Source organism: Oryzias latipes, chromosome 2, assembly GCF_053564925.1.
Source record: "Oryzias latipes strain Hd-rR chromosome 2, Olatipes_Hd-rR_3.1".
Taxonomy (NCBI): Eukaryota; Metazoa; Chordata; class Actinopteri; order Beloniformes; family Adrianichthyidae; genus Oryzias; species Oryzias latipes.
Window position 1 is genome coordinate 25,677,696 of NC_136238.1, and position 26,151 is coordinate 25,703,846.

Genomic DNA, 26,151 nt, shown 5'->3' on the forward strand with positions numbered 1-26,151 from the left:
CGTCACAAGGAAAATGGAAACAAGATCAGAAACTCGTGCGTTTACTTTGTCTGTTCTTCTACTACACGCAGAAACTCTTTCTTTTACTGATTATGCAGCCGTGTTACTTTTTCGATGGACGTATAATCTTTATACGGCGTCATTAAAATCTCAGACTCCGTCTCACTGAACTATAGCGCTCTCTTCTTTTCACTACGCGTTTCCATGGTGACTCCAGAAATCGGCGATCCACTGAGAATGTCTTTATGTACCTGCTGTGCACGCCCATTAACCCAGGGTTACCAAGTCGAGCGTAATAACGCAAACTCATATCCGGTCTTCTGGAACCGACATACCCAGAGTAAGCAAGTTCAGGCAGATTTCAGCCAGAGTTCAGGCTTAAAGTCAGGCTAGTTTGAACATGCTTCCTGGAATACCCCCCATGGGCCTGTTTCAGAAAGGAGGTTCAACCAACTCTGAGGTTAAACTTGAACTCTGAGTTGGTCAATCGAGAGATTAACAACTCTGAGTTTTCTGTTTCAGAGAAGCTGATCAGAATTAAGTCAATCAATTCTGAGTGGACTGATTCGGAGTTAAGCGTGCGCACAGCGACTTTAAGAAGCCATTATCAATGGAGCGCAGATATCACGAGTCACCATGGCAACCGTGAAAAAAAGAGGTCTGCATATTTTTCAGCAGCTGAACTTGACGTGCTGCTGCAGAGTTACAGTGAATATGAGCACATATTCCAGAAGAAAAGCAACACCGCTGCATCTGCAAAACAGAGACAGTTAGCGTGGAAAACATAGCTGCTCAAGTTAATGCCTAAGTTTGCATTTAAATCATTGTTATAAAATATTGACTGTAATAACTTTTTAAATAGCGTAAGGTGTGAAATAAAAATGGGGATATTTAGGTGTACTTTTGAAGTGTTATTCCTGGTGTAATTGCATGAAATGCTGCATAGTGTACAGAACCAATCTGGGGGAAAATGCCTTTAACGTTGGTAATGTTTAGAGGACTTTTTTGTTAACCTTCCCCTCTAGCAAACGTTGGTCATTTTAATATTAATACATGCAATTGTGTTTTTAAAAGTGAACTTTTGTCTACCCTTGTATTGATCAAGTGGTATAGGTTTATATGGGATTAAGAAAGTAAGCAGTGCTAGAAAATTGTGTTTCCAAAAAGTAATTGTTACATTAATCTAATTCAATGTCCCTGATTTCATTTTCATGTAGTTGCAATCCTGCAGGAATTAAAAGAACATAGCAGCAGCTAAAAATGAAGTATAAAAACATAATTCAATCAGGTCAAATGTGAGCATGTCATGGATGTAGGCTTTGTTGACAATGTTTGACATATGAAACATCTACATAGCAATACATATCTAATGTTGTTTTCATTGTATATATGTAATTGACTGCAACGAAAAACGGTAATGTTCAAACAAAAACGACAAAAAATCGAGTCGAGGTCTCAAAATCCTCGCATGACGTAACAACGTAAATGTAATTCTCTATGAATTAATGCAGCCTCCTCGTCTATTGGGTCCTCCAAAAAAGGACAAGCCATTCTTGTCACTTAGACCGTCTCTGTATGACGGAAATGTGGGCAATGAAGGTTAAAGCGAAACATACCGCTTTGTCATTAAAAAGGGGAGGGGACCGGCAGAAACCTTGAGTTCAGAGAATAAAACCTGCTCCTGACCAGGTTAGGTTCACAGCATAAGTAACCATGGACACTGACTCCGAGTATAAGTTACCTCTCTTTCAGAAACGGGTTTGACTTACTCTGCTTTCTCTGGTTTAACAAACCTCCCATTCTGAAACGGAAAACCCAGGGTTTCCCTGATTTCAGGGTTAATGCACTCAGAGTTTACACTTAACCTCCTTTCTGAAACAGGCCCCAGGTCAGGCTGGAAACAGCCTGGAGATGTTGTTCATCCATCACAGGGTTTGGTCCAAAGCTCCAGTGCAGCCTCTCACCTCCTCCACCTTCCTCTTTGAGGCAGCAGAAGCTCCTCCTCTTCTTCAGCTGGATGATGCTGTCCTCCAACTGCAGCTGGACCTGGATGTTCTCACAGACCATGTGGCCTCATGGATCAGAAGGTTGAGGGTTCAAGTCCCTTCATGGTTGAAGTCAGACAGAAGAAGAGTTTGGTTTGGATCCTTTCTTGTGTTTCTGTTCTCATTGAGTCTCTTCTAGTTCCAGGTCTGGTTCAAATAGTGGAATCATCCAAAAGGATGAAAACAGTCCTCCAAGCAGACGTCAGATTGAAAAGCTCATCAAAGAACACATCCAACTAGCCAATCAGCAAAGCACTGACAAGCTGGACTTGTGCTCTCCTTCAGTGAAGAACCTCCTCCTGCTGCTCCTCCATCTTTAGCTCTGACTTTGGAAGTCTTAGCTCCTCCTCCTCACCATCACTGTGACTGTTGACGTCTTCCAACTCCTCCAGAAAGCTGTTTTCTGATGAAGCTCTAACATCTCCTCCCTGTTGCTGCTTTCAGTCCAAACTCACTCTGTTCATGTCAATTCACTCCAGAGAAAATCCTTTTTCTGGGAAGAATTTGCTCCAAGTTTTCCTCCAACTAAGAATCTGCAAACCCAGATGAGAACTCCCAGCAGGAAAAGAATTCATCTGCAGGAAACTAGAAAAAGGCCTTTTTGTGGGAGGAAACCATTCCAGATCTTTACAAACACCAGAAATCCCAACTTTTCCTCCACTTAGCCTGAGTTTGGGTTCCAGGAAGCGGTGTGTGTTCAAGCTCCGCCCCCAGCAGCATCTCATGAAGCCCCTCCTCCAACATGAGGCCACTGGGGAATTCTGAATGAACCTTTACATTTCAACAGAAATTTCAAGCTAAAAACAGGAAAAAAAAACTCTCTTCATGTTTGAAAACAATCAAACATTCAAACAGGAAGAGAAAACAACGTTTGTCAGGAAATCAACAGATTTGATTGATTGTAAATCTTCTTCCTGTTGGAGTTTGATGAATGGAAGTAGAATCTGTAGAAAGTCAGTTGATGTTTTCCATTTCAGTAAATGAAGGTTTGATCTGCAGATTTCCTGATCACTTTCTGACTGGGATCCAGACCTGATCTAGACGTGACTCATGAGGAAGCAAACAGCACAGAAACTGCTCTGAATGTTCCCTCTTCTTCACTTTCTGTCTGACTTCAACCATGAAGGGACTTGAACCCTCAACCTTCTGATCCATGAGGCCACATGGTCTGAGAGAACATCCAGGTCCAGCTGCAGGTGGAGGACAGCATCATCCAGCCGTCACAGACTGGGGGCGGAGCCTGGAGATGACTGCTGAAGGTCAGAGGGCGGAGCTTCATCAGGATGAAGGTGCTGCTTGGATTCTGCTTTGATGTCCGTCTGTTCTCAGTCCCTTCATGGCTGCTGCTCAGAGCTGTTTCTGGATGTTTCTGGAGAATTCATGTCTTTACTGATCCAAATGTGGGATTTCTGTTTTTCTTTGGACTTTTCTTTCTTTAAGGCTTTTAGCTTTTGGAACTTTCTTTGTTTCTATGCTTTAACTTCCAAACGGGTTTATCTAAGACAATCTGATTGTTTTTCATTTGACTTTCTAGGAACTTTCTGTTTCATCTTTGAGGATTTGGACTTTTGAAAGACTTTTAGCTGCAGTTTCATCCTTTGAACCAGATGGATCTGAATCTAGAGTCAAAGATTCTAAGGAAATCATGGATTCACAGACATTTGATTGAATTTCTGTCTGGATCAGAAACCAACAGCAGACATTTCAAGCCGTCATCTGTTCCTAATGTTCATTCCCCGCCATCATTGAAAGCTTTTGGAATAGTCCCTAAAGCCAGCGATCGGGCCGCTTTGGAGCATGAACTCATCACTCGGTGTCACGGTGGCAGAGAGATGACAGATCCCAAATCTGAGGCTGAAATGATCACGTCCTACCAGCTACACTCTGGATTTGGGACCAAAAACCTTTGAAGATGTTGGAGCATTGTTGGAGAATAGACTGACGACATTTGTTTGGAAGAAAGATTGACCTTTGACCCCTCCCTCATGTGTTCCACATCCAGCTGCAGACACACCACTACAGCTCACATTCCACTTCTGATCCAGCAGTTAGAACCAGAGCCTGCATTTGCAGCAGGTTCCAACCCACTGACCACTGATCCACACAGGGGGACGTCCTAAGGGGCGGAGTCAGCCACTGGAGAGAGCAACAAGGAGAAATGGGGGTCACTCTGGGCTTCTCTGGGTCTGGACCTTCAGAGGAGCCCCAGCGCTGGTCTTTGCTTGGATTTGTTTTAGACTTGTTCAGAGTCAAATGCATGTTTTAAGGGGAGGAGGATTATTTTGTTGTTGCTGTTTTTGTTCCTATTCTTACAATCCACTATATGTCCCGTGTTGAATTCTACTATTAAAATGTGGGAAACAAATGTTTATCAAATCCAAATCAATCCAAAAGCCTGGAGACTGGATGGCCGTGGTCCTCCCTTTGACCTGGACAGTGGTTGCCATGGCGACCTGCACACTCACCAAGCTGGACCTTAGAAGAAGAAGCAGGTTTTCCAGGGAAATCCCACAAAGTGCTTTCCAAGCTAGAACTAAGAATATCCAGCATGCATTTGGAAAAACTCCTTAGCTTCTTGTGGAAAATGATGAGTCATTGTAAAAGCATTCTCTGAATGCTCAGAAAACTTCCTCTAAGGTTGTGGTTGTTTGGAGAAGTCCTCCTCTTCAAAGAAGTTCTCCTGACCATCTTCAAAGCCACTTTCTGCTTTTTCAAACGCTACTGTTCAACAAAAACTTGGTTTCTGCCACAAAACCAACCTTAGACACTGAAACAGAATGAATCCAATGCAGAAATGTGTTGACACCTTTAATTCAAAGCTTCAATCAGTTTGAATCTCATGAAGAACATTTCAAAAATCCACATTTGGATCAGGCGTCTTCATCAGAGCACAACTCATGTTTCCAGGACTGTGACTCACCAATATATCCTCATTTCCTTTACACAATCTGTTTCCATCATTTGGATTTTTCATAAAAACTTGAGTTAGAAAAGAATTGTTGCCCCAAAATGTCCAGTTTGAATAGTCTACAGTTTGTTGGGTTTGGTTGCTAGGTAACAGGGTCTTTAATGTCTATGATGTCATGGTGGCTTTCAGAGTTGAACTCCTGAATATGACGGTAAACATTTGGATTGAACAAAAATGGGATTGAAGCTCATGCTAAATCCTGATCTCAATGCTGAAAAAACCTCCTCCTAGATTCTGGTTGTTTGGAGAAGTCCTCCTCTTCCAAGAATTCCTGAAAAAAGCCCTCATTTCTCCTGACCATCTTCAAAGCCACTTTCTGCTTTAGTTTAGTCCAAACTTGCTTTATGCTGACAACATTTACAGCTTGAATCCATCTGAAGAATCCAAGGAAACAAACCAATCTAAGTCTGCATTCATGCCACTTCAGAACCAACAAAGCATGTTTCCAGGACGCTGACTTACCAATAGAACTTGGGATTTCCTTTGCAGAATCCTTCTCCGTGTGTTTTCCTTTGTTTTTCTCCCCAAAACCTAAAGCAGAGATTTTTGCTGAGCTGCAGAAAAAACGTCTGACTGCTTTAACCCCGTTGATGGTTTGTTTGTTGTGTTTCCCTCTATAGCTGCTATGGTCTTGGTATGGTTGCTAGGTAACGCTGTCTTTGATGATGATGACGTCAGAGTGGCCTCTAGAATGGACTTTTTTCTTGTGGAACCAAACTGTGCAGAAGGCATGTTCTTTCTAAAACTGGAAATAGCACCAACCTTTTTTATCACCTGAAGCTGAGTCTCCATTTGATAATTCAATAAAAATAACATTTCATTTCCTCATTAGAAAGCAACTTTATTGGAGTTTCATTTGTCATTGGTCTTTTTGAGCCAAAATTCTGAAGAAATCAAAACAAAAGGCTTTTCCAACAGAATCAGAACGTTAGCACGTGACCTAAGTTTGTTCATTTTGTGCTAAATGTTGATTTATTTGACTGTTGTGTTAATAATATCAACAGTTCTCTGTCGCCCTCTGGTGGTTCATCAGAGAACCCAAACTTCCACAGAAAGTGAATCAATAAACATGAGCTAATTCTTGATGCAGGTTTGAAAACACAGATGGAAAACAGCATCAATACAAATATTAGTCAATGTTTCCTTGAATGGAACAATTTCAGGATTTGTTGTCATAAAGTTGTGAAAAACTGTCTTGTAAAGTGTGTGGTGACGGTCCACTGTGGAAAATGACTGTTAGTGGAACATTGAGATGTGCTCAGTGATTTTGGTTTAGGACACTTTGGTTTCATTTCAAACGTTGGTTTCTCCTAAATCTACAAACTCTCTCCACAAACTGTCTCCTAACTCTCAGGGATTCCTGCTGCTGGCAAAACTCACGGCTCAAGGAACCACTTCATGAATCAGTCACGCTTTGGAATGAACTTTATTGAACAACATGTCATGGTCTGGAAGAAGCCCCAGTTCCAGCTGACAGAAGTCTGGTTCTGATCCATCAGATCTCACTAGCAACAGAACCAAACCTTCACGTGTTGCAGCAACAGTTTCCATGTTGTTCCAAAACCATGTTTCTATGGCTGCGGCCATAGAAAACACAATAAACAAGGAAATGTGAAATAAAGTTAAAATTCACAGATTTCAAACACTTTTTCATCCCATTCTTTCCAAAATCTCATACATTCCATTCCATTCATCCACATTCAAGTCATTTGCACCGCTGTTGTCAAGTCAAATCGTCACCGTCGTCTGTCGTCGTATTGTCTGTTCCACCCCAGTCGTATTTTGTCCGGACAAAATGCATCATATTTTCTCATATTTACCTTTCATGTTAATTTCGAATCCTTCTTTGGTCACTCTCCATCTAAAAAAATAATTTGTCGAGGCCACTGCCCCGGTAGTGTCTTCCAAATTTCCTAAGCGCGCAACAATTAGCTCCTATACTACACTGTTTTTACGCCTTGGGCGTCTCTAGGACAAACAGACGGAACCTTTATGTATTTTAAATACATTACCTCAAACACAACCGATAAACCTAGGATACCTTTTCTGTACTGTTGTTGCACACTAGGTGTCACAAACTAACAGTCAACCATCCCTTTAAAGTTTGGGTCAATTTTTTTTTTTTTTCTTTTTTTCGGGGGGGAAGCTCTACCGTCCACTCACTCGAGATCTCGTTCAATTTGAGTTATTCAACTATTAGATAACTTAATCAATATGCAGAATTTTGCAGCAGGCTTCTGCTTACCTGTTTTTGTATGCGGCCGCGTGAGAAGTCGACCAAGTGGACGGGAGGAAGCGTGCCCAGACTTTACACTGAAAGTCTCAAAAATACGAAAAATACGTCACCGGCTCGATCTGTGTTCCGGTCCCCGACTTCACGTTTCGGGTCACCAATTTGTTGGAAAATATCTTTCGCTCTGAGATTTTTCCATGCGTGTTCTGATAGTCGGGAGAGATAAAAAGACCAAGATTCAGCCGGATAAAGTTACAGAAAGTTTATTCCCTAACAAAAGTTCTAAGACAGAATTAAAACAGATCTGGGTCCTCATTTTAGAAGGCCTTCAAAACGCAAGAAGTTACAGACGTTTTACATGAAAGGCCACAAGAGAGAAGACAATAAAATTATGCTCTGCTCAGACTTTTAAAGACAATTCGGGTTTCCCTCCTCCCATGGAAAACATGACGTCGAATCTCCGCCCTGGAACACTCGCATTGGCTGACAGATAGTCCGCCTTCGTCCATCAGCCAATAGTCGACGGTCACTCTCCGGACCCAATCCATCTCCCCAGGGGATGACTTCAAAGATACGCCTGGTGCTGTGATAAACCCAGACTCTTCCTGTCCGTAACAAATCAGATTGACAGCAAGAAATCCATGGAGATCCTAGGTTAAAGATCAACCTTTTTGTTCTTCCCTGGAACCGGACATCTAGAGAAGTTCTCACAGATATAATCTGTTCCTCATGTGGTTTAGATTAGACATTTCTGCTGACTGCTGTTAACCAACACCTAAAAGGTCAACATCCCCCTCCTCTGTAGAGGAAGGGGTCGCAGCTGCAGTCCCTAGGTCACATCTCAGGAATGTGAGGTCAGGATGCACAGAGTTCAGTTAAAGCACAGACTTAAGCTATGGAATAAACTTCAAGTGATATAGGTAAAACAGAAAACGTAATAAAATAAGACAGAAAAACCCTTCTAAAGTGAGGACCAAAAATATAATTTCCTTCAATATATATTACCTTACACATACATACATTCTCACTCTCATTGTCATTCTTAGAAAAGAATATATGTATGTCAAGGACGAGTATATATGTGCATTTGAGGAAAAGTATATATGTGCGTGTGAGAGAGGAGTATGCATGAAAAGGAAGTGACTTTGCATGAAAATGAAGTGACTTTGCATGAAAAGGAAGGCAGATGATTTCTCGTGCTCTGATTGGACGAGAGGCCACCACCTCCCATTTTGAACAGAGGCTAACATGAACTAGCAAGAAGGAGCCACGGGGGTCCTGCAGCAGGCCATTGGAACCTTGAGAAATATTTTATCTTAACCTCAAGTGGTCACAAATCTGTCTGCATCTCTAGAGACACAAAGGAATGTCTCAAATACCAATAATGGTAATAGAAGCGCCACCGAAACAGAAATGAGGGAGTTTTTCAGACCGACTCCACCAACCCCCCGCGCTTTTAATCGCGGAGGGTGGTTGTAAACATAACCTTTGCGTGAATTATGAATGATTAATTATTTGCGTGAATTATGGGTGAATAATTATTATGAATTATTATTATGAATTATGGATTATTAATAATTAATTATTATTATTATTATGAATTATTATGAATTATGGCTTATTATTAATTAATTATTATGAATTAAGTACGAATTATTAATTATTTGAATTATTGATAATTTTTACAATAATTTATTAATTTTTTGCGTGAATTATGGGCGACACTTCCTGTAGACGCCGGAACACACATTTACATTAAAACAAATTCCTCTTGTTTTCGATCCATAACTACATATAAATGTGGGAAAACCAGCTGTCATGTCTTAAAAAAGGCAACGGTGAGGTGAAGATAAAATATTTCTTAAGGTACCTATGGCCTGCTGCAGGACCCCCGTGGCTCCTTCTTGCTTGTTCATGTTAGCGTCTGTTCAAAATGGTAGGTGGCGGCCTCTCGTCCAATCAGAGCACGAGAAATCATCTGCCTTCCTTTTCATGCAAAGTGCCTTCTTTTTCATGCAAAGTCACTTCCTTTTCATGCATACTCCTCTCTCACACGCATATATATACTTTTCCTCACACGCACATATATACTCGTCTTTCACATACATATATTCTTTTTAAAGAGTGACAATGAGAGTGAGAATGTATGTATGTGTAAGGTAATATACATGCATGCGAGAGAGAGAATATATGGATGCGCAAGTGAGAATACATGTAAGTGCAAGTGAGAATATATGTATGCGTAAGAGAGTAAATGTATGCGAATGAGAGTATATATGAATGTGAGAGCAAGAATGTATGAATGTGAATGGTTCAGAATAAATAATGTCTTATACGGCTCCTCATAGGGGAGGGGTGATTTCTCCGTTGTAAGCAGATATAACGGCTTTCTCTGCTCTCCGAATAATGATAGGACGTGTTTTAGTGTGTATTTTAGTGTTTAGGACATGGACTAGGGTAGATGTTCAGAAAAAGCTATAGAAAGTATCATTTCTTACAAAGCAGACGTGGATCAGTTTGTGCAGGACACACCTCCCTCTTGAATAAATATGATCAGACTCAGATGGCGGGTGCCGCCTTCCCTTTTTTAGTTCACTCTCCCTGCTCATAAAAAGTTTGATTGCAGCCTTCTGACCCCACTAATCAGGTCCCTGCATTTCTGCTTGTAAATCAGGATTGACCCCTTAAAAGCATTCCTGCGGATCTCTGGTTCACACACTCGCCTTGCATTTTTTTTTTTTTTAATGGACATGTCTGCTAATCTTTCGAAGTTTCAACTCTCAGGGCAATAAGTGCAGTAAGACTAAACTCCAGCTGGCCCAAACTCAGGTTAAAATTTTTTGGGACATTTAAATTTCTGTTTTTGGCAAAATTACTTCTCTCCCCGGACCTCACCACCTTATCTGATCAGCCCCCCAACTTCACTCACTCGCTGTAAGCTGCAGCTGATTGCGCGGCTGATAGTTGAAACAATGTGACCTGTGATTCTCTTGTGCGAGTTCTCCAGAATCACATACAGTATGCTCTGCTCCCTTCCGTTCAAAATTTCCCATTAGTCAACGTGCCTGTTTTTACCGTTTTACTGTGTCCGTGTATGATTTATTTATTTACGACCTAACGCTCATGGTGCTGTTAAAATGAGACGCAGTTCTTGTCTGTTTAACTTTCAATGTGTTTTTTTTTCATCACAATTTTTATTTTTTATTTTATTTATTTAATTTTTTTCCTTATTTTTTCTACTCTCATGCCTGGCTCTACTGACACCATTGATGATTTACATGATTATTTGAAGAAAGCTGTGAGAACAAAGGAACGCATTGAGTCTGCCTCCAGCTCTCTCCTCCCCACAGACTCTGAATCCTGACCAGAAGGCCTCTGTCGGTGACCTGCTTTACCCTGAAGACCATTTAACGGACTGATTGGTCACACCCGTAGTGGACAGGACCCTTCAAGGTTCTCCTCACCATGCGAACTGCAGTACACATTGCTGACTGACCCTCCTGGATTCACGTAAGCCACTGTAAATTGCTGAGAGCCTATGAGACTTACATTTTGAGACACATCCCTGGTTGAAGTCCAACTACGGAGCCGCCGCAGTGTGACACTACTCCTGGCGAGGGGCGCTCCCTGGTGTGTTTCCTCTAGCGCTCCTCTCTTCCAGCTAAAGTAAGCTTCGAACCAGCTAACATGGGTCCAGCTGTTGCTCGTGGTTTCATCTTGTACTTTTATTCCCTCTTCCTCTGGAGATCTCACTCACATCATCAGCAAGGTCAAGGCCCTTAAACCACACATTTCTTCTCAGATGACTGACGCCTACTGGTCTGGGTCCTCACTTTAGTGGTCTACTTCTGGTGGAGTGTACTGATAAACTAGTCACTCCGGTCCTCTGTGTGTTTTTCTTTTTTCTATTCGTCACCTGTTTGATTCCATGTGTCAAATCAATGATCGCCAAGATGCTGTCAGGCCAACTCTATCAGCACTATGCCAACAATTCACCTGGTTCGCATCCGCTCGTGGTTGAAACTGGTCTTTAAAGTCTTATTTTCTTTTGTTGTTTTTCTTTTATTGGATTTGCATTTCATTATTTTCTTTATTTATTACTGTAGTATGTAACTTTAATTAATGATTTTGTGCCGAAGTTTGGACTGGTGATGCATGTGTATCCTTAGTGATGGCTGTCGAGGGGCACAGAGCCGTTGATGAGTTTTGCCCTCCCTGATCGCTCACTGAATGTTTCACACAGATGGTATAAATTTAGCCCTGGAGGTTTTCGCATCAACACACCTGTATCACCTACCACCTCTGATGCTCATTTATTCATGTTGATTTTTATATTCTTGTGTATTTACCTGTACCTATACACTTTTATTTTCGATGCAGAGCCAAAATGCTGCCTATACTGAAAATCTTTGTGAATTGGTATTTGGTTGATGATGAGAAGTGTTCTGCTGACTTTTCACATATAATTTTGATATGACAAACAGGGGGTTATGTGAAGAATAGTTAGAAACTGCATTTAACTTTTATTACACTAATGGTTTAAACTTAATTCACTAAGCATGTATTGTCATCTCAAAATTATATTACATTTGAAGAAAGCACAGCCAAACTATTGTTCTAACAGTTCATTCTCAGACTCCCTCTTTTCTGTGCATGTGTGATCTGCTGAGCAGGGCTCAGACTTATCTTCACTTTAGCCTTGGAGCTTCTCTCCAGCAGTAACCTGTGGGCGTGATTTTCACACGAGGTCCATCGGACGATCTTCTGAATATGCAAATGCAGGGTTTTTATACCAAGCCCATCCCTGAGCTCGTTGGTTCGGACTTTGAATGCACCATGTTCATTTGTCTGTCCCCTTCGTGTTTGTACGAAGTAAAACCTCCACAAAAGATAAGTTTTGTCTCTGAGTCATTATTCATTTTTTCTGTGTGCAAGAAACTGACGGGGTTACGAACTAATACAATACAGTCCTTTCTAGATAATCCAGTTTCTTCACATATAGTGAATGCAGTCCTTCGTATTTAACGTTCCATGCAGATTTGGCACCAAAAGTGGAGCATATTAACAAACCTACACTTAAACTTACCCTGGTTCGTTACATACTCTCCTTTTTGGAACAGAGTCCAGCTTTGGAACCAGCAGAGAAGCAACAAACAGCAGAAACCCACACTGTGAGAAAGACTCCACACTTCTGACTGATGTTTACGCCCACTTTATTATTCACAGTAAAGATTGGGACAGAAAACTGAGAACCAAAAAGAACAGAGGAACAGTTCTAATGTCTACTAGAAAACAGGAATCACAAGAACACCAGACACAAACACCAGTCTGGTTTTTTATCCGCCTCTTCCTTCATACATTTTTACTAAATCTTTTTTCACAAAACTGTTATTTGCTTACATGACTAACAAAATATAAATGGTATTTCATATTTAAAAAATATATAGAAATGTTCATGAATCGCTTCGTGTTAGAATTAGAGAAGTGTAAAAATAATTCTATTGTTGTCATGGTAACACACAGACTTAGACAACACTGTCTCAGCATAGTAAGTCCACAAATTTACTAATAAAAATCAACCAACAAAAATAGAACAATATTAACATTTCATGAAAAATCAAATGTTATCCGTAGAATTCAAAACAACACATTTCTATTTACAGGTGTATCTAAAAGAATTAATTTCATCAACAACTTAAATATTTTTGTCATTCATTACAAAAAGTGAAACACATGATGTATAGAATCATTACACAATACTTTATTTTAATCAATGGAATAATAGTGGGTTATAGATGATGAAGCCCTAAGAAACAGTGTGTTAGAAAATAAGAATATCAGTAAAACAAAAAAAAAAAAGAATGTTGTCAGACTTTTGAAAACGTAATTTCTATGCATTCAATAATCCATTGTGCCTCCTTTTAATTGAATGACAGCATCAATGTGGTATGGAGTTCATCATGTGGCTCTGTGTTCATGTAATGAAATCTTAGGTTGCTTTGATAGCATCTTCATTATTGAGTCTGGCAAGTCATCTTCCTCATCACTAGATTTTTGTAAAAAGGTCAGGTTTTTGACAAAGCAACTGACCTGGGTGGGCCAAAGACTCCCTTGGCTGCTCCAATTCCGATGCATCCAAAGAGATTCATTAACCTCTTTGTTTTCCTCATCTGATCTGCTATCTGGCTCTAAACTGTATTGCTCACAGTTTTCTTTTACACTAATGTTAGCTTGGACTTGTGACTAGAGCTGTGACGGTGTGGGATTTTTGATCACCGCAGTTAACCCCATCCCCGACCAAACACAAAATCCCCGGCGGCCGCGTTGCAAATGAATACAATTACATAATATTAACAACTAACTACTACAAATCTAACTAATGAACGGTTATCGTCACACCCCTTCTTGTGAGGTGCAATGAGCTAGCAGAAAAGCATGTAAATGAAGTCATGTTGGAAAAATTAGCAGAGTTAACTCCAGTGAAAACAGTCTCGTCCACAACTTAGTAGAGCATTTCATATGAATTACAGCTGTAGTGCAGAAAGTATGTCTTAAATACGACACAGGCTAAAAACTGCAAATTCATGTTAAACACCATCTAGAACGATTTTACAATTGAAAAATATTTCTTAACTTTTTTCACATAATTATTAAAAATGAGTTCTCGTGTGTGTTTTGAGATCAGATAGGCGACTAAAGCACTTTGAACATTATTTACAAGAAAAAGGCTTCTCTCCTGTGTGGGTTCTCATGTGTGTTTTGAGATGAGATATTTGACGAAAACTTTTATTACATTCTTTACAAGAAAAATGGTTCTCTCCTATATGATTCTCTCCTGTATGAGCTCTCATGTGTCTTTTGAGACCAGATATGTGACTAAAGCATTTTGTACATTCTTTACATGAAAAAGGCTTCTCTCCTGTATGATTCTCTCCTGTATGAGTTATTGTGTGTCTTTTTAGACCAGATATGCAACTAAAGCATTTTGTACATTCTTTACAAGAAAAAGGCTTCTCTCCTGTATGAGTTCTCATGTGTATTTTGAGAGCAGATATGCGACTAAAGCATTTTTTACATTCTTTACAAGAATAAGGCTTCTCTCCTGTATGAGTTCTCGTGTGTGATTTGAGATGAGATATATGACTAAATCTTCTTTTACATTCTTTACATGAAAAAGGCTTCTCTCCTGTATGAGTTCTCGTGTGTCTTTTGAGATCAGTTTCGCAACTAAAGCGTTTTGTACATTCTTTACAAGAAAAAGGCTTCTCTCCTGTATGAGTTCTCATGTGTCTTTTAAGATCAGTTTTGCAACGAAAGTGTTTTGTACATTCTTTACAAGAAAAAGGCTTCTCTCCTGTATGAGTTCTCGTGTGTCTTTTGAGAACAGATAGGCTAATAAAGCATTTTGTACATTCTTTACAAGAAAAAGGTTTCTCACCTGTATGAGTTCTTATGTGTGTTTTAAGATAAGATAAATCACTAAAACTCTTTTTACATACTTTACAAGAAAAAGGCTTCTCTCCTGTGTGAGTTCTCGTGTGTATTTTGAGAGCAGATATGCGACTAAAACTCTTTTTACATTCTTTACAAGAATAAGGCTTCTCTCCCGTATGAGTTCTTGTGTGTATTTTGAGAGCAGATATGCGACTAAAACTCTTTTTACATTCTTTACATGAAAAAGGCTTTTCTCCTGTATGAGTGCTCATGTGTGTTTTGAGATCAGTTATGCAAATAAAGGATTTTGCACATTCTGTACAAAGAAAAGGCTTCTCTCCTGTATGAGTTCTCGTGTGTCTTTTGAGAGCAAATATGCGACTAAAGCATTTTGTACATTCTTTACAAGAAAAAGGCTTCTCTCCTGTATGAGTTCTCATGTGTCTTATAAGAACAGATTTGCCAATAAAGCGTTTTGTACATTCTTTACAAGAAAAAGGCTTCTCTCCTGTATGAGTTCTTATGTGTGATTTAAGATAAGATAAATCAGTAAAACTCTTTTTACATTCTTTACAAGAAAAAGGCTTTTCTCCTGTATGAGTTCTCGTGTGTCTTTTGAGAGCAGATATGCGACAAAAGCGTTTTGTACATTCTTTACAAGAAAAAGGCTTCTCTCCCGTATGAGTTTTTATATTAGTTCTGAACTGACACCCGTAACCTAAAGTTTTACGGCTTTCTGTACAGATACGATGTCTGTCATCTGACTTATTTTTCGTGTTAGCAAAGAGATTGCTAACAATTCTTGAGCTTTCACAAGACTTTACAGAAGAAAGTATCTTTTTGCTCGAAGATCTTTTAGGTCTCTTAAATAAAGTTGAGTTTGTGAAGTTTTTTCCAACATCAGAGTTACACTGGCTTTTTGACATTTGAGAGCTGTCCACACTTTGGACATGACTTCTGTCTTTTTTCTTCCTCTGATCTCTGTTCTGTGGCTCTGTCTCTTCATCTGTAGTTGATGTTGATTCTGTCTCTCCATCTGTAGTCGATGTTGATTCTGTCTCTTCATCTGTAGTTGATGTTGATTCTTCATGTTGGTTTCCTTCTTCATCCTGACTATCAGTTACATTAAAGCTCTGCTGATTGTTTAGATCTGCTTCACTGTTCTCATCTTCATCACAAGTAGGAATCTCAATCAAGGCATCAGTCTCCTGCTTCAGATCAATATGCTCCTCATCCTGACTTATGTAGAACCCTTCTTCTTTCTCTTTCATTAGTAGAGGTTCTAGTTCTTCTACTTTCTCTTCTTTAATCAGTGCGGGTTTGTGTTCCTCTTGTTCCTCTTTAATCTGTGGAGGTTCTGGTCCCTCATGTTCCTCTTTACTATGTCGAAGTTCTGGTTCCCCCTGTTCATCTTTAATTACTCGAGGCCCTTGTTCCTCTTGTTCCACTCTTAAATTCGTCTGCTGGTTGCACAAATCCTCTTTACTCACATAATGCTGAGGGAGGACTGCAGAGACAAAGACAAAAAAGGAGACCTTTTATATTTTTAAAGGTCTTTGTGTATTGTCAAGAAAAATCGAAATCCTCTAATCTTCAGTTGCTCTAGACTTTAAATAAACGACAGATTGTAACCTATTAGTTCTCTTTCAAAGTTAAGACAGTTAGAGGTGATGTCAGTTGTTCAGACTTTAGTAGGTCAAACACCTAATTAAGGAAACGTTTAAGTTTTCCAAAAAGGTTACCCAGTTATTTTAACCTATACCTTTTAATAAACCTTTTTATAAACACACAATGATACTCCACACACTAACACACACACCCTCCTCTTTTACAGCACATGTGCTACCAGTAAATTTGCCTCCCCCACCCTCCATATTTTTTATACATTAAACGTGGAATGGGCACGTCAATGATCAATAAAATGAGCAATAAGACTGGAGCGCACACGCACACAAACACACAAACTCGCGCACATACTCATGAGACGCGAGCACACACTCGCGTTTCATTGAGTGATGCCTGTCTGTGAGGCGGCCAATGCGTGTGAGAAGAACAGGGAAAGTCAATGTAAGTGGCTACATGCGTGGAGGGGGAGGGGCCTAGAGAAAATCAAGCGCACATAAACATCTGTGGGAAGGAAACAAAGACAAATATCCATCCATCCATCTTCTTGACCGTTTGTCCCTTTCGGGGTCACGGGGTTGCCGGAGCCTATCCCGGCCACTTGGGCGTAGGCAAGGGATGCCCTGGACTGGTCGCCAGTCTGTCGCAGGGTAGAATATCATCAATCACACATCCATTCACTATCACACTCACACCTATGGTCAATTTAGAGTTGCCAATCAACCTATGAAGCATGTTTTTGGACGGTGGGAGGAAGCCGGAGATCCCGGAGAAAACCCACGCATGCACGGGGAGAACATGGAAACTCCACACAGAAAGGTCCCCCATTGATGTTGTGTTTTTCATGTCCCCCAGCCGGGACTTGAACTGGGGGCCTTCTTGCTGTGAGGCAAGAGCGCTAACCACTGCGCCACCGTGCAGCTCACATATCATCCCAACCTGATATGTGCGCGCGTCTGAGTTATGAGCAAGCAAACTATTGATTAATTCTTCGACCTGTGGCTAGTGTACCAGTGCCAGAATCTACACCAGGGGTCTCAAACTCGCGAAGCAAACCACGATTCTCATGCGTGGCTGTCACTGCAGCACATCGCTCCTGCGGGACTTGGGTCAGCTGAGGAGAATAAATGTCACACACCTACATGCGTGACAGCTAACGGGACTTGAACATTAAACACGTGTGAGCAACAACACGATTTAGTCTTAGACACACTTAAAACACGTGTGGAAAATGCAACGATAGACGTGTTTAAGATGAACTAGCGCCGCGCCTGGATCGTTGGGGAGACCAGGCCGGGGGGGGGGGGGGGGCATGAAGGCGAAGCTACAACGAGACTGAAGGAGCACAGGAGGTTGTTGTCCTTAATTCAATTCAATTCAATTCAATTTTATTTGTATAGCCCAAAATCACAACAACAGTCGTCTCGATGGGCTTCGAAGTAAAACATGAAATCAAAAGGATCACGAATACAAAGAGTTCAATAGAAAAATACTAAAATGAACTAACAAACTGACTAAGCTATAGTGGCATCCCTGCCCTTAGACCCCCCTTCGCGGTAAGGAAAAACTCCCAAAAAAACCGGATTCCGGAAAAAACGAAGAAACCTCAGGGGTGCCCACATGAAGGAGGGATCCTCCCCCAGGACGGACAGGCGATTTACCAGAACTCTTAGAGAAGAATTAACTTATCTAAATCTACAACTACATATATAAAAGTCCAGCAGACGAGCTTCATCCAGCCGTGGTTGTGGGGACAGTCAAAGGCGCGAGTCGAGCCGGAGACAGGAACCACAGCCAGGTGTAGGAGCAGGAGCAGAGGCGAGGTACTCGGTCAGGTACAGAGCAGAGATGAGCCAGAGATGAGCCAGAGGCAGGATCCACAGCCAGGTGTAGGAGCGGGAGCAAAGGCGAGGTAAACGGTCAGGAACTGGAGCACGGATGAGCCAACTGGAGTCTGGAAGCACTCCCACTCCCCAGGAGGGGAGAGGAAAAGAGGGACAATACATGAATCGCACTGTACCAGACAGAGGCATGGAGAACTAAATGATAAATTATGATCAAGAATAGAGGAGAGGAAGGGTAGAAGTAAAAAAGGAAAGAGGACAGAACCCCAGTGCACCATAGTTACCCCAGCTTCAACTTCTAGCAGCCTTTTAAAAGAAATAGTTATTAAGTTTAATTTAAACAAATTAACATTAAGTTAAATAATCTCTGAATACTAACTAGTCTGACAATAAGCCTGTCCAAAGAGGAATGTTTTCAGTCTAGCTTTGAATGTAGAAACTGAGTCGGCCTCTCTTACATGAGCTGGGAGTTTATTCCATAAGGCAGGGGCTTGGTGGCTAAACGCTCTACCTCCAACCGTACTTTTACTAATTCTAGGAACCACAAGCAGTCCTGCATTTTGCGAGCGAAGTGTTCTGATTGGTTGGTAAGGGACTATGAGGTCCTTAATATAGGACGGGGCCATTCCATGTAAGGCCTTATAGGTTAACAGGAGGATCTTGAACTTAATTCTAGAATCAACTGGGAGCCAATGGAGCGAAACTAACACCTTAACATTCAATTTACTTTAAATATGCCTCTTCCCCTTAGTATGATCTGTATTTTGTGATATATCTTTTATAATTATTGTAATGTTTTGTAGTGGATAAAGCCTTTTTTTTAATAAGTTGGTATTTTAAATTATTTTAATTGATCAATAAACTACAAAAACCCATCAGGACACATAATGCATTGTTTTGTAGTAATCAGGGCAGCTTTCAGTCAGTGCAGGACTTAATTTCCAGCTGTGTTTGCGTAGGTTGGCGCTTTGCTCCCAACCCTTTCTCGTGATATTTTTTGGTTTTGATTGACAGGTGATGTTGGAGCAAAAATAAAGATACAAAAATAGGCTGCACCTATTTGGTGTCACCAACATGAATTTCCATCCCTGTTTACATACATCTAAGTATTGTTTGTAACTGTGAAATGACCAAAAGGTTACTACGGTAATCACTTGTTACTAAAAACTTTTTTTTATCCTTAATGTATGGTATTTTGTTTCATATTTGTACTGTCATGACAGTGATGGTGCTGTCAGTTTAACTTGTTGTTGCATCTTCAAGAGTGCAGAATGAAATGTGACACTGAATTTGGAACAGCAGATTGTAATTTCTGCATCTATTATTAAAGTATTTATTAGTAATACAGTGGAAATTAGTAGATTTGGTTAGCATGTTGATTTACGTGCCCCTAAATTTTCTGGTTGTGCCCCTAAAATTTTCAGTTAGGGGCCACAGTGCTACTAGTGAAAAATGTTAGTCTGGAGCCCTGCATTGATAATCATGTCTTGAAAAAAAGTGACTGAAATCAAAACCATAAATTAGGCCTGGGCGATAAATCGATCAAATGAATTAATTCGAATTTTTTGTTACGGGCGATTTCAAAAATAACTAAATCGTGTTTTTTTTGGCTCCCCAGAGCTTCCGTAGCGTTAATGTCACACGGCGACACGCGACAATCGACACACGAAGCAGCTAGCGACAGCATGGCTACCGGTGACAATGGGAAGTTTGTTCCCAACAAAGGAATAAAATCATCTGTTGTTTGGAACTGGTCTGGGTTTGCTGCCACAGACGTGGAGGAAGAGACCCCCCCCCCCCCCCCACGCTGCCTAAAGCCCATCGGAGTCAAAGGCTCTCACGCGCGCTCCTGTGGCACGCGCTCAGTCCTCTTAAACACGCACGCGCCCTGACACACACACATACTGATTTTACAACCCCTGTATAGTTAGTTCATTAGTTAGTTAATTGTTACTGCGTTGTAATATTACTTGTACCGATATATTCATTTTCGACGCGGCCGCCGTGGGATTATGTTTTCGGAAGAGGCGGGGGGGGGGGGGGGGGGGTGGTGACCGTGACTCCTGCTGCTTCGTGATCATCATCATCTCCGTGGAGAAGATGGGGTTTATTAATTTAATTAAAAACTTAGACCCCAGATATGAGCTGTATTGTTAATCCTTTAGAAAATGGTGCTACTTTAGACTAAATCTAATCTAATAAATCTAATTTAGACAAAAACAAGACAAAAGCTATATAAAACAAGACACAATTATTTAAACACAAGTCCAAAAAGGGAGTAAGAAGAAAAATCTTATACTTAACTTTGATTCCAAGAGTGTGTTCATTTATTTATTATTCATACCAGAAATGGGCGTTACATTTGTCTTGGGTTTGATTAAATAAAAGCAACATTTGCTTGAACTTGTCTGCCGTTTGTACTTATTGCTTTCTTTAAGTAGGGTGGGGGGAAAAAAATCAGGGAAAAATCGGAAATCGAATTAAAAAAAATAAAATCGGAGATTTTATTTTTAGGCCATATCGCCCAGCCCTACAATAAATAAAGCATGTCAAAGCTAAACTTGCTAAAAGCATAGCAGTGCTATCAGCCAAAAGCAGGCTGAAGCAGTAGAAGTGAAGGCATCCATAGAAACCTCTGAAATATTACTGTTTCACTGTTGTGGATCAAGCGGAAATAACATCATTATAGTGTTCTTCCAAAACCTCAACTTGTCATTTAGACCCAATTCCCACTACGCTTTTTAAAGAAACCACCCACCTAATTAAAGAATACATATTAATGATAATAAATACCTCTCTGGAAACTGGTTATGTGTCACAGTCTTTTAAATATGCAGTTATTAAACCTCTTCTGAAAAAGCCCAGGATAGATCCTAGCAACTTGGCTAACTATAGACCAATATCAAACCTCCCTTTTATTTAAAAAATCCAAGAAAGAGGTGTTGTTAAGCAGTTGTATTTATCCATTAAACTTGACCATATAGAGAAATAGAATGCCTGCATCAGAGACATCGAGGCCTGGATTACAGTTAATTACCTCCTGCTGATCACAGAAAAAACAGAGGTCATTACACTAGGTCCCAAAAGCCTCAGAGATGCTCTGTCTGATCAGATAGTCCCCCAGGATGGCATAAGTATAGCTTCCAATTCCACAGTTAGAATCCTCGAGGTTTTATTTGACCAGGACTTATCATTTAGGCCAGGGGTGCGCACACTATGTTGGCTTGAAGACTTGTGACAGACATGATTATCAATATATTATATATATATATATATATATATATATATATATATATATATATATATATATATATATATATATTATATATATATATATATATATACTAGGGCTGTCAAAAATAGCGCGTTAACGACGTTAATTAGTTGTTTGCTGTTAATTACATCAATTTTTTTAACGCATTTCACGCATGCGCAGTGTGACAAATTATTCAGGTCAGGAAAGTCAGGGAAGTGGTCAGGAGCTTGAGGCAAGATGGAGCAAGGTGAGCAAAGTGGGCCTATTGATGGATTCAAATACAAAAAGACATTTCATCAGTGACACGTGGGAACTGAAGTCTTTTGCGCTGACTATATTAAAAACTGAGGAGCGTCATTTTGCGGAGGCTTGTAAAGAACAGTTCCTGTCTGTTGCACGTAAGTGGGACATCGAGGGCAAGACGACAACAATTGGGACTGACAGTGCAGGGAACATGGTTGCTGCAATTTGACTTACACGCTATGAACACATGAACTATGTTATGAGGGGCCGTATAAGACATTATTTATTCTGAACCATTCACATTCATACATTCTTGCTCTCACAGTCATATATACTCTCTTTCGCATACATATATTCTCTTACGCATCCATATATTCTCTCTCTCACATTCATACATTCTTGCTCTCACAGTCATATATTCTCACTTGCACATCCATATATTCTCTCTCTCGCATGCATATATATTACTTTACACATACATACATTCTCACTCTCATTGTCACTCTTAAAAAAGAATGTATGTATGTGAAAGACAAGTATATATGTACGTGTGAGCAAGAGTTTATATGTGTGTGTGAGAAAGGAGTATGCATGAAACGGAAGTGACTTTGCATGAAAAGGAAGGCACTTTGCATGAAACGGAAGGCAGATGATTTCTCGTGCTCTGATTGGACGAGAGGCCGCCACCTCCCATTTTGAACACACTCTAAACCCTATCACTTGTACTGACTCATAACTATTAAGGTTACACAACTTAAATGTCATTTTGTAGTTGATTCAACTATAAAGTATTAAGCTCTATCAAGATTTTTTCAAATTTAACTTAACAGTGCTAAATATTTTAAAGCTTATTTGTATCTAGCACTCAAAAAGTTTAAGATCCCTGAAGTAGCGTCATAACGTCATCACGTACTGGTGGGAGGGTCTTTCGTTTTCTCTACGTTAGCTCAGGTGGCCATGTTGGATTTGCCGAATGCGAGTATGCGACGTTTGAAATTGAAAGTCGAGCATTTTATTTTTCTGCAAAGCGTTGCGATTTCGTCCCGCTTCAAGACGCCCCAACCTCGGGTTTTTTTTCCATCCGCCTCATCGCTGATGGTGCCGTCTTGTCTTCAGCCCTGATTTAATTTGGTAAGTATCGTTCATGGTTTATTTTGAATGAATGCTTTAAAAATGCTCTTATACTACCGTAAAAGTGGTTTACTGTTGTTTAAACATATGTGTGTTATGATTGTTTTAGAGATTAATGTGGAAATGTATACATGATTAGTTTGTCATAGCAGACGTATGGCGAGCCAAACCCAAAATGCATTTCTGCCCGTAAGTTACGACAGTGATGAGGTTTTTTTTTTTCAGAGGTAGAAATGATCTGTTATGCTGCAATCACACTAAACGTGATCTGCGTGTGAAATTCGCGTTGGAGGCCTCTGTCTGTGGCTAAAGTTTGCTGCTGGACATTTGTCCAAAAATGTCACTCAAAGCCTCTAACGGTTGTGTGGGAGGAGCTACCGCCAACAGTTTTAAGCCTGGTTGCTACATGGAAGCATTGGGTTTTGAATGCAGCTTTAAGCTTTTATAAATCACTGATCTCCGTTATAAAAAAGGTTTTTGTAAAAATAAATTAATCAACGTGCTCGTGTTGTGTTCAGGTACCGAACTACAGAGTGTTCAGTGTTTCACCTCCAGGTAGACGCCAAGGCCAGCCAGGTAACTTGTCTCAGTTATTTGTCTAGAGCTATTTAAAAAAAAACAAAAAATGCAAAAGGTTGTGTAGTGCAATAAATGTTTTTTGATCAGAATATAAATGAAACATTTTTTAACATTGAAAAATCTCTTTTGGACTTTTTCAGATACTGAACTTCAGAAAGTTCACCAGAAAGTCACCATTTCACCAGAAAAGAGGTGTCAGTGGGTGAGTTTTATACTTATTTAATATATTCATCCTGAACTATTACCATTATTAGATTTATACGGCAGCATGGAAACATTTATGCACATTTTAACTAGCCAAAGGTCTAAATAGAGTTGAAATTATTTACAATTTAACTAAACATATTTAGATTGCAGGCTGAAGGTGGCACAATGGAATGGAGGTCCAAGTTGTGTTCTGTTACTTTGGCACTATGCAGTACTACATATAATACTGCAGTACTACATAGCCAATATTCCAAAGTGTTTCCACTGCCATGTATGTGGAGACACTTTGGAATATTGTCATGTCTTTATGACAGTATATTACAATAATAAAATGATGTTGCATTAGCACCATTCCATCATTTGAAACCATGAAAACTCATCTGTCAAGATCTGAAATGGATTTATGTAGAGTAGATGCAGTCAGAGGAAATTGTGCAGTTTTTACATGTTTGTGTAACTTAAAGCTGCCCTTTTCTGAGCCAAAGTCCACCAAAACAGACAGGAACTGGCCAGCTTGGTTAGGATTTATGACCTCCAGGTGAATTTCTAATGTGCATAATTCAAAAACGGATAACAGCTGTAAGAAGCCAAGGTGTAACTTGCCTTAAAAATGACTTTGGGTCTTTGACCTGAAGTGGATCATGCCATGAACACTGTATTGTCCTCTTACTAGAAATAGACATCTAGAAAAGGTATCATTTTATTATTTCTTAAAGTTCCTTAAATAAATATTGGAAGTGTTTGCTCTGCATTTGCTTCAAAGGTAATGGATATTTCTTTTTATTCTTTTAGGACCAGCGTGACGTGAACATGAGACGGGCACTTGTCCTCCTTGCACTTCCTGTTTATCTGCATGAAGATGCCTCCAACTTCTTCAAGACCTGTACAGTAAGTGCACACGACTCCCGGTCAATGGTTTTCACTAATCCTTTAATATTGATTGAGATTTTATTGAGTGACATAATAAATAGGGCAATTGTTTGTAGTTTGTAAACTGAGTGATATTTTTAAATGGTTTTAAAAATGAGACGGAAGATGAAAGGCGAACATCAGGGACTCCTGATTGGAAGGAGTGGAGTTTCGTTTACCTTTTCTGCTCCTGATCCATCATTATTTGAATAAAGAAAAATGAAGCTTTAGTCTTAAATTATTTTATAAATGTCCTCCTTCAGAAAAATGCTAAAGAACTTTTTAAAAACACAATTTTAATTGGAGTTGGTCCTTAAAACATCATAGCCAGTTGATTAAAAGCTAACAGAATGTTAGCATGAAAAGATTCCCATTGACAGATGGCAGGAATGTCAGTTTTGGACATTAGTGTGATGAATATCTTTGAGGGTCTGAACTCATCTGTGTTTTTTGTTTTGTATTTTCCAGAATACAAGACCTCACAGACACTTCTGTGGGTATCTTCTCAGTTGTCGTGGTGATGCTCCTGATGCTGCCGTCAGTGGTCCCACACATCTGGCTGACTAATCTCTTCTAACTCTTCGGGGACATCTATGCTCTGGACCTACAGCACCCCAAAAAACTTGAACTTGCCTTCATATTTATTCAGAATGCTTTCTTGAGCCTTGAGGACAGCAAACCACTGAAAGGACATTTATTGACGCTGAAGAATGTTTCGTTGAGTGAGTCTTCCAGAATGGACTATTTGTTGGTTTAAGTGTTATGCTACTAATGTGTTTTGTTGTGATCATTTGCTTTTTCTGCCGTACAATACAAAACCAACTCTTTTTGTCAATATGTTGTGTGGCACTCTTATAATGCAGTTTTATTGCACTTATTGTTTCTTCATCCTCTTGATATTTGTGCTTTTTTTTTTAAAGAGAAATTAAAAAAAGTGTATTAAGCAATCACTATTGTGTGGCCTTCACGTTTGTTGGTTTTTATCAATGTTAGCCTTTAAAATGTAGTGGGGCAGTATCAATATCTCTGTTTAGAATACATTTTAAGCTGAAGAATTTTAAATATTTTCAATGCTACACATTTAATGAGTTAAAGAATTTATAAAGCATTTGAGTGAATTTTACATATTTTATGAGTTGAGTAATATAAAAATATAGTTAGTTAAAGCGTTTTTTAGTTGGAAAATATTAAAAACTTTAAGTATAAATAATCTCTCTTTTATAAGTTGAGGAATCTTAATATTTTTTATATGAAATAATACAAATGTAAGCCAACTGACAATATGAATTTTAATAAATGTTAACTTAAAAGTTTTAATAATATAACTTAACTGTTGCGTAATCTGTTACACAATAATTTTTAAGTTCAGTCAACTCGCTAGGGATTACAGTGCAGACGCTAACATGAACCAGCAAGAAATCCCAAATTAACAGACTTGTGGTGTGGAAAAGTATGTTTTTCAGCTAGCAGGAATAATCAAAGTATCCGTTCTCTGTTTCAAAATGAGATTGCCACAAAACCGTATGTTATCTCATACTGGAACAGCTTTGGATGTAGAATTCAGTGGGAAAAGGTTTGGACCCTGCCACAAAAGTATTTCATCACCAATAAAATCAGAGAAATTTCTTTCAAAATTCTTCACAAATTTTATCCAGTGAAACATTTCTTTACTAAGTTTA

At 39.6% G+C, this 26,151-nt stretch overlaps 2 protein-coding genes and 1 long non-coding RNA gene across 5 annotated transcripts in view; 1 reads left to right on the forward strand and 2 right to left on the reverse strand.

Moving 5' to 3' along the window:
- The window catches only part of LOC144987890 (uncharacterized), a 461,750-nt gene that overhangs the window by 176,644 nt on the left and 258,955 nt on the right, over positions 1-26,151 (reverse strand). The gene's annotated exons all lie outside the window — the stretch shown is intronic.
- LOC144986838 (uncharacterized) overlaps positions 12,443-26,151 on the reverse strand; it is a 32,730-nt gene continuing 19,021 nt past the window's right edge. For both annotated transcript variants that reach the window (XM_078935216.1, XM_078935205.1), the window contains one exon: positions 12,443-16,187. In XM_078935216.1, coding sequence (XP_078791342.1) covers positions 13,957-16,187 — 2,231 coding nt within the window. In that variant the 3' untranslated portion in view covers positions 12,443-13,956. The remainder of the gene's footprint in view (positions 16,188-26,151) is intronic.
- LOC144988107 (uncharacterized) lies at positions 22,265-25,420 on the forward strand. Of its 2 annotated transcripts, XR_013651900.1 has the most exons (5): positions 22,265-22,777; positions 23,296-23,353; positions 23,497-23,558; positions 24,356-24,451; positions 24,941-25,420. It is a non-coding gene; the product is annotated as an uncharacterized LOC144988107 (long non-coding RNA). The 2 variants fall into 2 exon arrangements; XR_013651896.1 differs by lacking the exon at positions 22,265-22,777 and having other exon boundaries at positions 22,797-23,353.